The sequence below is a fragment of the Callospermophilus lateralis genome, chromosome 13 (genome assembly GCF_048772815.1).
Source record: "Callospermophilus lateralis isolate mCalLat2 chromosome 13, mCalLat2.hap1, whole genome shotgun sequence".
Lineage (NCBI taxonomy): Eukaryota > Metazoa > Chordata > Mammalia > Rodentia > Sciuridae > Callospermophilus > Callospermophilus lateralis.
Window position 1 is genome coordinate 36,428,928 of NC_135317.1, and position 16,230 is coordinate 36,445,157.

The 16,230-nt window shown below is 33.7% G+C and overlaps 1 protein-coding gene across 1 annotated transcript in view; it reads right to left on the minus strand.

Annotated features, from left to right (window-relative positions):
- Malrd1 (MAM and LDL receptor class A domain containing 1) overlaps positions 1–16,230 on the minus strand; it is a 638,713-nt gene that overhangs the window by 376,350 nt on the left and 246,133 nt on the right. Inside the window, exon 22 of the mRNA XM_076872892.1 lies at positions 2,797–2,953. Within this exon, the coding sequence (XP_076729007.1) occupies positions 2,797–2,953 (157 nt within the window). The remainder of the gene's footprint in view (positions 1–2,796; positions 2,954–16,230) is intronic.

Below are 16,230 nucleotides of genomic sequence, written 5' to 3' on the forward strand. Positions count from 1 at the left end.
ATCACAGGTATTTGTTATAATGATGGAAAAACCTGAATAACATTGTACTAATTCTCAGCTCCAAAGGAAAATCTACATTAGTTTCATTAGACAAATAATTCTGGCTCTTCTTTTAGAATGACACTAAATAAGCCATCGAGAGTATAACTGATGATAGTAGGAAAGAGCAGAATAATTCTACATCTGAAAATAATTAATTAATATGGCCTATTTAATTACATCACAACATACTTTTTAAAAATACAATTTGTACAACTAAAGAATTATTCAGATAGAGTTTTGAGGGTTTAGACTTTTTTTTATTTGTTCTTTTTAGTTATACATGACGGTAGAATGTTTTTTAACATATCATACATACATGGAGTTGACTTTTAAGAGTGAAAATTACTTTTAATGATACTATGATTTTTAAGTTAAAATCACATGAATTTTTTTTATATGACTAGAATTTCCAGAGTAAATGTTGCTAGAAAAAAAAAATCACCAAATTCTTGGTCTATAAAATTCAAGGTAATTAAAAATATTACCAAAATCAAAAAATATAATTTCTTACCAATAAAATAAAATGATTATTGAAAAATACTGAAAATAATATATAGAAACCAGGCATGGAAGTACATGCCTGTAATCCCAGTGGCTCAATAGGCTGAGGCAGGAGGATGGTGAGTTCAAGGCAGTCTTAGCAAAGACAAAGTACTCAGCAACTCAGTGATACCCTATATCTAAATAAAATATAAAATAGGCTGGGAATGTGGCTCAGTGGTTGAGTGCCCCCAAGTTCAATCCCTGATATCCCCCAAAATAATAATAATATATAGGAAAAATATCATCTTTGTATGATTATCACAGTAGTACAAACTACTATGCATTCAAGCAACATATTAATAATAAAATAGTTAATGTTATTTATTCAGTCATGCATAAAAATAAGGATATGTATTACTATTTTAATTATCTGTTAGTTGTTTATAAATTTTTAATTCATAATATTTCATTTACTAATACACAGGCATATATACATACAAATATACTTTCAAATTACTTTTTGTAAAACATTTAACCTGTCATAGAGTTCTAAATTGATTTATAAGTTTGTTTCTGATTTTTAAAAAATCTAACAGCATTTTTGAAAATGTTTATGTTATTTAGAAAACTAATAGTTGATAATTGTCAGGAAAGTTCTAGAAAATAATCAATAATAAAATGGAAGAGGAAATTCTCAGCATAAATATTGCAATAAATCTATTAGAAAATAAGTGGTTAAGCAGCAGGTTGGCAGTCTCTCTTTCTATGTATAGAGGAAGAAATGGTAGGTAACCCAAGTCTCATCTTGTAGCAAATGTGCTAAACACATTTAATTGGCAAAACAAACTAACAGCATGTGAAAGGGAGAGAGTCTTTATAGCTTGCTTCTAGCAAGATTGTCCTGGTCTAAAACTATACTCATGGTAAATAATTCTGGAATTTGTGGATTTATTTTTCAGACATGACTGCTCCGAAAACAGCCCCTAGGCTATGAAAACGAGTCTGAATGGAGATGCTACAAAAACTAGTTGGCTTCATCTATGTAAGTGATGCGTTTATGCACATTACCAAGGAATCTTATTCTATCCTTGCACATGTCCAGGATGAAAAAACAGGACTGAGGGATCCATAATAATATTCTAGAAAAATCTCTCCATTTTGCCAGTATATCTTCGTCTACCAAAAGCTGGTACAAAGCTAAACAGAAATAGTTACTTCCAGAGAAACAGCAGGATAAAAATGAGTTTGGACTTTATAGGTCAGAAAGGAAGAAAATGCTCAAGGAATAATGAGGCTTGTTAAAGAGATAAGGAGGCCAGTTTAAAGGGACTCTTGTGACCTAATCTGGGACAATTTAGGATCAAAGAAATAATAGACTGTAACACATTGAATAAAATAGGAACTCACTCGTCTGTATTAATATAAAACAAAGTGCACAAACAAGAGAAATTAGGATATATTTTTCTTTACAATAGAAAAGGAAACTACAAATGTAGATAGAGTAATGGAGTTAGAAAATCACAATTAAGCAATCATCTGAGTAAAAATAATTCAGGCAAAAAGCACTAATGGAGGCAAAATCTAGTGAGTGAAATTAAGTCAAGATCAGGATTTTATATATCCTTAAGTGTTTCTCCACAAAATATTAATAAAGGAAACAAAACTAATGGGTTTGATAGACATTTATTACTAATGAGAAGTGATAAAAAGAACATAATATTGGTGATGTTATATCAAAATATGCACTGAGCAAATCCAACTTGAGAGACGACTTACAAAATGATAGATACACTCTTTTAAAATAACACAAAGGAAATGGTTAGGAATCATTCACTTGAAGAGCACTAGAAAGAAAGAACTTGGTGTAATATGTGAATTTGTTTTAGATATTTTTGCTGTAAGGGACTTCATTGGTACAACTGGAAAAAAAAATCTCTTACTGAAGGGTATATGGGAGTTGTCTCTGCTATTCATGAAACATTTTGTAAATCTGAAACAGTTTGAGATTTTTTTCCTCAAAGAAATAATTTGAAAGAGACTATCGGAGAGTACAGCACAAATAGTCATAAATTAAATAGAAATAAAATTATCTACCAACCACTAATGTCAGATTTGGCTAAAGCTTTTTCTCAATTATCCCATTATGAAACTAGTCAAGTGCTAATAATTGTCCATTTCCATTTTTTATAAAACTATGTTGTAATGGCACTAAATTAAGTAGTATTCATGTTCATAGAGAGAATTAAGGACACATTATTGCCTAAGCAGTACCTGGAGAGACCCAACTGTGGCACCATTCATGTAAGTCCAAAACAGCAAGGTACATTTTGGTCCCGTGAGTGAAATGACAGGAGTGAGGATGTCAGCCAGGTCACCAAATTTCCCATTTGAACTGTCAGCATACAGGTACCAGCCATCTGTGGTGTTTCTGGGGAAAATATTTACCAGATTGAAACAGAAGAAGAAGATCATAAAACATAACATAGCTTGTCACTGACCATATTTTATTATTATACCATTTCTCCTAAAAGTGCAAAGTTTTAGAGGATAATTATGGTCTGTCACCTTCATCAGAAATAATCCTACCATTTTTATTTTGAATTCATGGTCCTTGTAATGAGATCTATTGGTAGAAGGTCTATAAATTATGGTAAAGGCTGAACTGACCAAATCAGTAATAAAGTGGTTAAATTTTTTTAAACAGTGATATTGTGAATATTTTTGTCTGCCTTTAGAACTAATCTTTATGTGGGTAAATGAGGTCATGAAGCATGGAATACCTTTAGAAGACACATTAAATAAAACCCATACAAATAAAAAGGCATGGAAAACAGAAATAAAACTGGCATTCAACTCATAAGTCTAACAGGGTTTTGGTTCAAATTTATTCTCTCATATTTCTTTAGGAGGTAAAGCGTGTTTTTCCTTTCCTAGGCCCAATGTTTAAAAAGGAAAAAAATATAAACAATTATATAGAAATGTGCTCTTGCAATAAAAGACAAAAAGCTTACACCCCTACTTTAACTATCAATTTGAAAAAGAAATAATGAAACATTAAGACACACTAGGTTATACACAGGCTTTTAAATTATTAAAGAAGCAATTCTTCATATTTTGAGACCAGCTCTCCAGTTCTTCCTTTTATTAACTTGATTTCTTGCCACTTTCTAACCTACATACAGTTGCTAGATATACAAAGTTTAAACCTGCTATTTACTAAATCCATTTTATTTTGAGAGTTTTATCATTTTTGAGAAATGTGAATTATTAATAGAAAATAGAGAGGAAAACAGACATATTCATTCATTCATGACATATTTATTGAGTGTTCTGCCCTAACAGACTTGCCAGTAGCTATCCAAGTCACTAGAGATATAATTGTCTGCAAAAGATTTGATGAAGTTTGGCCTCTGTCCTTGTCATTTACTAGAAAGGCAACTTTGGGCAGGCTAACTTCTCTGAATGTATCCAGTTCTACGTTTTATAAGATGGGATAGTTCTGTTTAAGGTCTTACTAAGAATTAGAATTAAATATGTGGAACATCTAACACAGTACCTAGTTGATCTTAGCTTTAAGTCAAAGTGAATTGTAATTTGTATTTATGTACATATCATTAGTTGTTGCTAATGAATAAGTTTAGTGTTCTACAAACCACAGAGCATATGAGTTAAGACAGGTAAGAGAATGATTATTAGGATCACTATGTTAATTTGTCTATTTTATACCTCAATGAAAAATCATTTTAGTTTTATTCCTTTTGTGCTTAATATCCCAGTATCCCGATATCAAGAACAAAGACAGACATACACTTAAGCAGGTAGAAGAAATGGAGATGATCAAGGAAACGAATTTGTGCATTTCTATATGTACATGACTCATTTAGTCTCAGAATCTTTCTGTAAGCAACTTGCAGAATTATTACAACTAAAATATTTTATTATAAAAATGATTTTAGAGTAACTGAAAATCTTCTACAATACAGCTTGTACTGTCCATACCTCTCTAATTTTAATGCCACCACCATAAAGCAAACACATCTCATCTCTTGCCTAGAATGAGAAGCTTTGTTTTTTTTTTTGTTTGTTTTTTTTATTTATTGGTTGTTCAAAACATTATAAAGCTCTTGACATATCATATTTCATACATTAGATTCAAGATGGTTAAGAACTCCCAATTTTACCCCAAATACAGATTGCAGAATCACATAGGTTACACATCCACATTTTTACATAATGCCCTATTAGTGATTGTTGTATTCTGCTACCTTTCCTATCCTCTACTATCCCCCCTCCCCTCCCCTCCCATCTTTTCTCTATAATTCATTTCTCTCCTTGTTAATTGTCCCATTCCCCTCACAACCTCTTATATGTAATTTTGTATAACAATGAGGGTCTCCCTCCATTACCATGCAATTTCCTTTTCTTCTCCCTTTCCCTCCCACCTCATGTATCTGTTTAGTGTTACTCTTTTCTTCCTGCTCTTCCTCCCTCTCTGTTCTTAGTTGTTCTCATTATATCAAAGAAGACATTTGGTATTTGTTTTTTTAGGGATTGGCTAGCTTCACTAAGCATAATCTGCTCTAGTGCCATCCATTTCCCTGCAAATTCCAGAACAAATATTTACTCCTCACACTTCAGATAGAGCCCTAATATCCAGAGTATACAAAGAACTCAAAAAATTAAACAATAAGAAAACAAATAACCCAATCAACAAATGGGCCAAAGACCTGAACAGACACTTCTCAGAGGAGGACATACAATCAATCAACAAGTACATGAAAAAATGCTCACCATCTCTGGCAGTAAGAGAAATGCAAATCAAAACCACCCTAAGATACCATCTCACTCCAGTAAGATTGGCAGCCATTATGAAGTCAAACAACAACAAGTGCTGGCGAGGATGTGGGGAAAAGGGTACTCTTGTACATTGCTGGTGGGACTGCAAACTGGTACAGCCAATCTGGAAAACAGTATGGAGATTCCTGGGAAAGCTGGGAATGGAACCACCATTTGACCCAGCTATTGCCCTTCTTGGACTATTCCCTGAAGACCTTAAAAGAGCGTACTACAGGGATACTGCTACATCGATGTTCATAGCAGCACAATTCACAATTGCTAGACAGTGGAACCAACCTAGTTGCCCTTTAATAGATGAATGGATAAAAAAAATGTGGCATTTATACACCATGGAGTATTACTCAGCACTAAAAAATGACAAAATCATAGAATGAGAAGCTTTGTAATGGGCCTTCCCACTCCTACATTTGATTCACTGCATCTATTCTTCACACATCACTTGGAGAACTCTTTTCAAAAATACAAATTGGATCATATTATATTCACAAATCGACTCCTTCAATCCTGCTAATGGTTTTGTAATGGACTTAAAATACAATAATAATATTTAATATGGAAAACGAATCTCTATAATACCTCTCCTCTGCCTCCCAATGGCTTCCCAATGTGTCCAATCAACTCTCCTGAGACAGTACTGCCCGACTCCAGCACAGCACTGTGTATGTGAATTGAAGGACTCATGTGTTTTAAATATGTCAGTTCTTCACCACTTGATTTACAGATTCATCAGTATCTCAACACAGTCCCCCAAAATTTATTTTTCAGAAATTGGTAAACTAATCCTAAATTTCAAATAGAAATACAAAGAGAAAACAACAGGCCATCAATTTTATTTAGAAGGAGAATAAAGCTGGAGGACTCCATGAGACTTACTAGGAACATTTAGTAATCAAATGATATGGTATGCTTGTGCTTTGATCCTAAATACCAAGGTAACGGTAATAGAAAGTGGTCTTGCGTAAGGTCATTAAAGCCACCTTAATAGGATGACTGCTCTTATAAAAGACACCCGGGAGCGCTAGCTAGCTCCTTCACATGTGAGGATGCAGGAGTCACTGTCCTTCCCAAGGACCAGGAAACAGACCCTCACCAGTCAGTTTGCTGGCTCTTCACTTTGGACTTCCCAGTCTCTAGAACTGTGAGAAAGAAATGCCTCTTGTTTATAAGCCACCAGCTTTTGGTATTTGATACAGCAGCATGAGGACACAAGAACAGAAAGCCCAGGAACTGGAAGAAATAGTCCTATAACAGATTTGAATTTATCTGGACACTTATTTTAAGAAAAGTTTGGTTCTTCAGAACAGTGAGGAAAGGACGATCTTTTTAGTAAATGAACTGAATATATTAGGTGTCCATGAGGGGAATAAATTAGCCTTGATCTGAATTTCATATTATTCAAAAATAATAAATTCCGAGTAGATTATACCTGGAGGAAGGGAGATAAAACAATAAAGCTGTGTAAGATAATATAACAATATGAGCATAATGTGGGAGTAAGAAAGTTCTTTACAAGTATAGGAAAATCACCAACTATAAAAGGACATATTGAGAAAGGGGACTGCCATTAAATTAAGGATTTCTGATTTTCATATATATTTTTAATGTGATGATCAAAAAGCCAATGAAAGAATGAAATATTTGTATTACCTATAATGAAAGTAACAATTATTAGTGCTTTCTATAGAATATGAACTATGCCAGATGTTCAACTGTTACATATGCATGTTCTATCTATCTATCTATCTATGCACACACATATATATGTTTAGCTATTTGTATGTATATGTATTGTTATATATACATCTTAGGTATCTACATATACACAAGCAAAAACTGAATGTGATATCCCACAATGTTAATATAGTTATGTTTGTGTTTGATAGTAATGTCAATTTTGTTTCCTATATACCATGCATAGTAGAGGTTAGAGTCTCAAAAAGTACTTATTAAGTAAAATAAAAGAGTTGAAAATTAAAACACATGTAAAAATAAAAAGAATAAGGAAGTGACAGAAATTATAGACTAGACAAAATTATAGCTTTCCCCCAGCCCCTATGGAGATTGGTTCCAGGACCCTTGCTGCCCCTGGCCCCCATAGATACCATAATCCCCAGATGCCCATGTTCCTTATTACAAATGGCATCATATTTGCATCATATTCACATGTGAGGATGCAGGAGACACTGTCCTTCTCTAACCTAAGCACATCCCCTTCTAAATCCCCTCTAAAGTACCTGTTATATCTAATACAATGTAAATCCTATGTAAATAATTGCTATACTCTATTGTTCAGGGAAAGATGACAATAAAAAAGTCTGTTCAATACACACAAATTATTTTTTTTTCAAATATTTTTTACCTGTAACTTGTTGAACCCTAGGATGCAGAAGTCCACACCTATAAAGGGCTGATTAACATTAAAAAAAATTGGTCACTGTTGCAGGTTGGGGCAAAAAAAAAGAAACAGCAAAAATAAAAGCAAAACAATATAAACAAACAAAAAGTACCTGTAAGAAAGAATCCAGTGAAGTTAATAGATAGAGAGACCATGAAGAAATAAAAAATCTATGTCACAATTATGGCAATGGTAAAAGCAATTAGTCAGTGGTTCTTTAAATAGAGGTTCCTTTGTTAGTTTCCTAAAAACTACACAAGTGAAAAAAACAAAATTTATGCTTCATTTCCTTAATCAAATATCATTCTAGAAAATTCAGTTACAAGGACAGATATGACTTATGAAAATAATTCTCTAAAATTCTACATCTCTAAAATATCCCTTATACCTCCAAGAACGGGAAAAGGAGAGATATGTGAGGAGATCAATTTGAAAAATGCAAACAGCAGAACTGCATTTGTATTTTTATATCAAACTAAGCACACAGCACCGGTGTAAAAGTAAATCATCCGGTCACCAGTGTTACAGATATTAATTGGGGGCACATGATGTATGTATGATTCCTAATGGAAAAATGAAGAATCACACAAACACTGGCCTGTGTCTGGGATGAGATTATTCAAGCTTGTAGCTGCAGAGGAAATCAGCTCCTCACCTAGAAGGAGTACAGCCATAATCAGCATAACCAACAGTGTTGTCACCCATAAAACATCAGTTCGTCTCTACCAACCTTCAAATTATCTTTTCTCATACACAGCAGGAAAGAGGATGTTTTATAGAAACATATCTTCTCCTAATAAAACATATCATAAACCACGTAGCAGAGTTTTTAAGAAAGTTGTGACTCTGCTTTCAAATGTTCCAAAGGAGCCAAGGTGATGATGTACAAGTCATTTAAAAAGTCATTATAAAACGTATTTGATTTATAATGCATAATGATTTTTTAAAACCACCCAGTCTTAGAGGATAAGCATTTCTAATGTTGTACAACACAGATTAAGTAAATATTGTTTTTTTTCCTTAATTGAGAATCTCCTGAGTAGTCATCCTAATTAAATTATTGGGGAAAAAATACCCTGTGTGGCCAAATGAAATATTTTTAAGAAGATCAATTAAGGTTTGAGTTGTACGCATACAGCATGAGAGTGAAATTCTTCAGGCTCATTCTTTGGGTGGAGATCTTCCCTTTGATTCACTGCAGCGCCACAGACTGTTTTACCATAACTGTGAGACTATGATCTACTAAAAGTTGTCATAAACTTTATTAGTTTCATGAGTAGTAGAAAATAGAAGGAATTTGCTATGGTCTTGATGTTCATGTCCCCTGAAGTTCCTTTGCTGAAATTCTAGCCTGAAGGTGATAGGCATTAGTGGGTATAATTTTTGAGGTGACTGTGTCATGGGGTAGAGCCCTTCTAATGAGCTGAGTGTCCATCTGAGAAAGGCCCCAGAGAACTAGTTCATTCCTCCACCACAGTAAGACACAATCAGAAGGCAACAAAACAGAGGGTCCTGGTCAGATATCAAATCTGTTTATGTCTTGATCTTGGAATTCCTAACCTCCGTAACGGTGAGAAATAGGAGTGTGTTGTTTATAAGTCATCCTGTGTATGGTACTTAGTTACAGCACCATGAATGGACCAAGAGGTGTGCAATGGTGCTAGTCTTCTAATGGTTTCCACAGAATAACCCTAGGATCTGTGGTGGACCACCCCCATGGGGGCAGAACTTCTCTATATCTCTACTGCCAACTCCATTATGTGTGATGGAGTCCTTGACCTACTGACCACTGGAGTGAGCAGGTTTCATAAACAAGCCAGATCGACTACAGGTCTTTGGGGGACTTTAGAATATAAATTAAGGGAAAAGAAATATTCTTATCAGTTCATATTTTGTGTTAAATCCCTTCACTGGCACACTCCAAACTCCACACATGCTCTCTCTATTCTGCTGTGGAATTCTGGAAAACACAAGAAAGGCTTTTAGCTCTTATTGGTCCTTTCTAAAAATATATATTTAATTCTGTGCTTAGAAATGCATAATACATCTTTACTGCCTCAGAGTGAAGTCCTTGAACTATACTGTATGCAACTGGCACTCAAATAAATAAAAATCTTCACTGTCCCTACCAGCAGATATTTTTTCTTTCTTATTCTCCTCCCCTTCTTTTCTCTCTCCTCCTGTTTTTTCCTTCCTTCCTACTGTTCTTCCTATAAAGAAAGTACTGAATTAATTTTCATTCTAGTGAAAGTTCTTTGTCTATTTCATACTTGTAACCAACAATAGATAGATTGTAACTTCAAATGCACTGGTCTATCACTGGGGTCAGAGAATTTTTTTTCTATTAAATAAAAACTAAATATTTTAAACTTTGATGGATTAATGATCTCTGTTACAACTATTCAACTCTGCCTTTGTACCACAAAAGTAGCCATAAATGATATTTAAAAGAATAATTACAACTAGGTTCCAGTAAAACCAAACTTACAAAATCAGGCATCAACCAGATTTGGTCCATAGGCAACAGTTTACTCAACTCATGAAGATCTGAGGAATGACTTTCTATACCACATGTGGCTTCAACTTTCATTTGTCACTTTATTCAGACACCTAGATTTATACCCATTTCTTGAGTTCATCATATTACTTAAATACATCGTGTGATTTCTATTCTCCCTGATTTCCTTTTATTGGTCTTTCTTCTGACATGCTTATAAGCAATGGTTATAACCTTTGCTATTGGTCTTTCTTTAAATACTCCAATTCATCCTTCACAATATTATCTTTAAGTCTTAAATTTCTAGACCCCAAATTCTTAGGCTCAAATTACTTGATTCAAAATTACTCTCTCATCTGAGAAATCTATAATAACTTCCATAAAATGTTAGAATGTAGAATCTAATATGAATTTTAAATGAGGTTGGATTTCTTAGTCAAAGGGATCTGAAAAACAGAATTACAGCAATACACAATTCTGAGATAGCATTCACATTCATTTGTACACAGACACAGACACACACACACACACACACACACACACACACCCATAATTTGATGTACATACTTATTCTAGAGGTATGGAACAATTTTCCACTAAACTTTCCTTGGATAATCACATACATACGTACATACATTTATAAACTTTATAAAAGTCTAAATATTTTGGGAAGTACTAAAGTAAACATAGTAATTAATTTTTTTAAAATTCTGTACATACCTAATGTATTCAACCAAAAGCACAACACGTGCCTGGCATATGGGAAGCCTGCAATAAATACCTGTGGAGTGAGTGACTGAAAAATAAATAAATATTTATTTTTTGAGAATCACTAAGATAATTATTATATTTTAATATAAGTTTTTGACCTGAATTACAAAACATAGACCAAAATAATCTGAATCCTCAAGAAATTTTAAATATTTTTCAAAATTAAAAAAAGTACATATGGCTTATCAGCAATGACTAGCAACAATGTCAGAATTTATCCAGTTTATTGTGAGTGAAAATTCAATTTGTCAAACTTGCAGTTCTGCTGAAAACTCAGAAAGCTGAAAAATGCATTAATTCACCGCTGAACAAGAAAAAAAAAACTGATAACCTGCAAAATCGCAGTTCTTCATAAACCCATCAGAAATAAGCAATTGTCAAAAATCTAAGGAAAAACATGCTCCTTCAAGGAAACTTTGGATACAAATCGTTTTTTACTGGGCAGACACCTAAGTGTCGCACAAACTGTTAACGTTTCCACCAAAATTTGAGTGAAGGTTAAAGCTGAGAGTGTGTGTGAGAACTCTTGGGAGCCACAGTCAGCAGGAGAACTAGCAGCCACTCTCAGCCTCTTCTCCATTAACCTCAGGGGGTATTTATAAGAACCACTCAAGGCAGAGCAAGAAAATTAAGTTTTCCTGGTAGGTATAAGTTTAGACTTTTTTCCCCTGGGAGAAGGACACAACAGCATTCAATTAGGACATGACAGGAATAAACCTATAAAATTTTATTATTAAAGATAGCATTATTATCTGGATGTGGTGGCTCATGCTCATAATCCCAGTAGCCCTGGAGGCTGAGGCAGGAGGATAAAGAGTACAAAGGCAGCCTCAGCAAAAGGGAGGCACTAAGCAACTCACTGAGATCTTATCTCTAAATAAAATAAAAAATAGGAATGGGGATGTGGCCCAGGGGTCCAGCGCCCCTGAGTTCAATCCCCAGTACTGACCCCCTCCCAAAAAAAGATAGTATTACCTCAACTCTTAAACTAATCAGGGAAATACACATCGCAAGAATTAATCAGAACTTCATTGAACTATCTAACTTCCACTCATTTTGCAGTTTAATAATTGTGAGTTCAAACTAAATACTAGTAAATGCATCATCATCTTTTAAACACATACTCAGCCTCATTCATTGTTGCAGGGTTGGCTGGTGAAACAAAATACAGCATATTTCCTACCTTCTAGGGGACTATAGATCTGTGGTTTTACAGGAAAAACAAACATACAAAGAAATAAATTCTTTAGCAGTCTATTTTACAGGTGGGCAGTTTTGCTGTGAAGAGCCAGATAAGTATTATAATTACACTCTGCAGTGTATGGTGTCTTCATCACAACTACTTAAGTGTGCTTTTTGTGCTGCAAAACTAAGCCTAGACAAGATATAAAAAAGTGGACATTTATATGTTATGTTCTCTTAAAATGGTATTTCCAAAAATCGGCAGTGGGCTGTATTTGGCCTCTAGGTCACAGTTTCCTGATTCCATCTCTACTATGTAATAATTGCTGTAATGAAGATCTATACATGTAGAAGAGACACAAAGCAGGGTACAACCAATTGCCTTCCTGATGTTTCAGGAATCAGTCTAAAATGGACACAGCAAAGATAAATAAGGAAATTCCTAGAAGAATGGGAACTACAGAGAAGATGAGCTACATCTCTGCCGAAATCTTTGGCTGACCACCAAATGGAGCAAAAATAACAGTGGGCCGCCATATAAACACAGCAAAGATATTAGCGGTATACACTGAGAGTAAAGTTTACAATTTAAATGCAGGTAAGTTAACTCCTTACTAGAAGAACAACAAACTTCAGATGAACATGACAGAATCCAACCACTATTACCTATATCAACAATATTCAGTTTTCAATGAAAAGCTGTTAGAAAAGCAGAACAAGTATAAAGTGTGACCATTATGAGCTAAGAAAATAAACAGTCAACAACAACTCACCACAAGTGGGCCAATGAAAAATCTGATGTAACTCAACGTAAATTGAAAATTATAACTGAAATTTTACCAAAAAAATTAAATATGATCAGAAGTAAATTTTACCTGGCCAAAGAAGGAATAACCATGAAAATATATCAGTAGTAATTATTAACTCAGAAAACAGAATGGATTGGCAGAAAGGAGCAAAACTTCAGACACTTGTAAGAAAATATAAAATAATCCAATATTAAAACAGTTGGAATCCCAGAAGAAGACAAGGGGGCAGAAAAAATATTACAAAAAATAAATAATGGCTAAAAAACTCAAATTTGATAGAAAATGATACACCAATCCAGAAAGGCTAACCACTAAGTTATATCCCTACTCCTATTATTATCTATATGTCCAAAGACATGAAAAAAATAAGAAGCTCAGTGATATTAGGCCTTTCCTATTTATTGACCAGTTAATTCCATCATAGGAATATAGGAACTCAAAGTCAAAGGAGAAATGGGAGGAAAAAGAACTACAGCACTCTGTCTCTTTTTTTTTTTTTTCTCCAGCGAAAATAACTTTTATTTATTTATTTTTAATTTTATTGGTTCAAAAAGTAGTTCCTGTAGAGTGGAAAGAGAACAACTGCTTATTTTTGGTTTCTCTATTCCTTGGCCAGATGCTGGCGGAGGCATTCAAGTCTCTAATTTTCCTTCAGACCAGCAAGATCCCTCTATTTTGAGGAGCAAATACTGTGTAAACCATCACTCTTGCTACTGAGCTTGGTTCCATCAGACTTTTACATTGTAGTTTTTCATCCCAGGATTTTGGCAATCATGCTGGGCACTGGCAACCCTTAGTTTTCATTTCTAGATCCATGTGGGTTGCTGATAGATTCTAGACAATACTTTTATTATACTCTGTTCCCTTAACACAACACCTTCCGGCTCTTGACCTTTACCTTTTGGAAGATATTCAATGTTTACAATGACCCCCTAGCTTTCTCCTTCAGGCATTGATACTACTCTGCCTTTGGCCTCCATTCACATCTATAACTAATTCTAGCATTTCCTACATGCCTGCTTTTGAAAGGCAGCTTTAGCTATTCTATTATCTAAAATCAATAAGCAGCCTACTAGTACATGAGAATAAAGAAATGCACAAGCAGTCTATTGGTTGATAGGCTAGCCAGAGTGAAATGATGATTTCAAGTATTTTTCTGAGCCAAATAAAAGTTTTCTAGTCACATTCTTGTTCTTTCAATATTATCAGGATCTGAAAAACATAGGGCAGTTATACTATGTCTAATGATTTATGCATTTGGATGTTCACATATTGAGACAGCAGATGTTAAAGATTATGGTACCATGAGATTTTAAATACTTCTGCCATTGCTCCATTAAAAAAAAATGGACCATACTGAACTATTAATTCATTTAGCAACAGAGCATGAGTAAGTAATTGCTATGATGTCTGAGACTATTACTCTACTGTGTTAATACAGAGAACCAACCCTTGGAGTAGCACATTCATTGAAAGAATAGAAAGTTGGTCCTAGGTCTGAACCTTCTCACAATCATTTTAATATGAGGGGATTCATGTACCAGTACTTTGTTGTGATTTGCCATCAAAGTTCAGTATCACTATTTCATAGCCTTGTTTATTTTGTTAAAGAAGATCATGAATTATCACTCTTTGACCTTTATATTATTCTACAGCTTTGCTCATCAGCAATTGCCATTATTGGTTATTTATAGCATCCTGACCTGTGATGGAAAGGCCAGTTGAAATTTTGAATACATAAAAAATGCAGATCATGTTAGAAGTATTTTAAAATGTAAACAAATACCACTACAGTGTTTTGTAGATAATTCCATGTGTTTATAATAATATGAATGCAAAATGTCACAACTGGGTTCTATTCTGAGGCATTGCTAGTAACGGCATGTAAATGGCAGAATTTTTTTTCATTTAATAAAAATAACTTCTTTTCAGTTTTATCCTGGGTTTTGAATAATGTTGATTCTATGGAATAAAAATATAGGATGTTCATATTTATATGTTTTAGAAACTTTGTAGATAAAAATATTGATTTCTTGAATGCTAATAATTTACTATATTTGAAATAATAAAAATAATTTTAAAAAATCAATTTTTCTAATTAGCTCACTAAAAGTTTTCTCAGAATACTGCTTTGAGTTCATGATATTCCGGCAAAGGTTTGGTTAGAAAACTTTGATTTAATTTAAAAGAGAATGAAAAGTAATCCCTGGAAGGAAATTTAAAACTTAAAGAAAACATGAGAAAATTGACTTTTAAACCTAGTGATTTCCCCAGAGAAATTCCAGCTCAAGAATTTTCATTTTTCCTCTTTTCTAAAACAATTTTTATGCGTATCCATGTAAAATATAACCAAATTTAATAAAAGTAACATTTGCATATATGAGTTAGTAATATAATTTATAAGAAATTGATCCATATGGTGTTAAAACTATACCTATAGAAGCTTAGAGAATTAATCTCATCTTCAAGATGTTACTTTTCTCCAGTCTCCTTTGCCTTCTGTTTATCACTCAACAACTGCTATCGCTTTTCCAAATTCTAGGTATTTCAACTTTGTTTTCTTTTGATCATTCATGGTGTCCAATCTTTTCTCAGAGTCGCCTAGTATAAGACCAGCACCATGATTAGAGTTGACTTACATGGTCCAGTTAATTAGCATCCTTTCTTTGGAGATGTCTACAGAATCAAGAAGGAGTTAGACAAGTAAATTAATACTTATGATATTCAGGGACCTGTGCTCTAATAGAGATAATGCTCAGAAAAATAACTATTTGATCAGATTAAAGGGAATGGTTAGGGAAAGGTCTATGGAAGAGTTTAGTCACAGATTAATTTGCAAAGATGACTATGAGATTATTGGATGAAGATACAATGGCATGAAGTTGTCACAGTTGGAGAACAAATAGATTAGCATGGATGTTCCAGAGTGGGTGGATGATGAGGCCAAAATAAGATACACAGGCCAACAGTAAAAGATCTTAAGATCCAGGTAAGAAGATGGTGGACATCTACTTGTAGGTGTTTTAGTTTCCTTAATCTAATGAATTAAAAAAAATAAGATGGATTATCTTCTATATCCACAGAAAGTTCCTAGTTGGACTTTTCCAATCCAGGTTTCCAATATTTAAAAGGATGTTCATGAACTGCTTTAGTTTTTCACTTTGCATTATCCGTAAATCACCAAACTACATTGT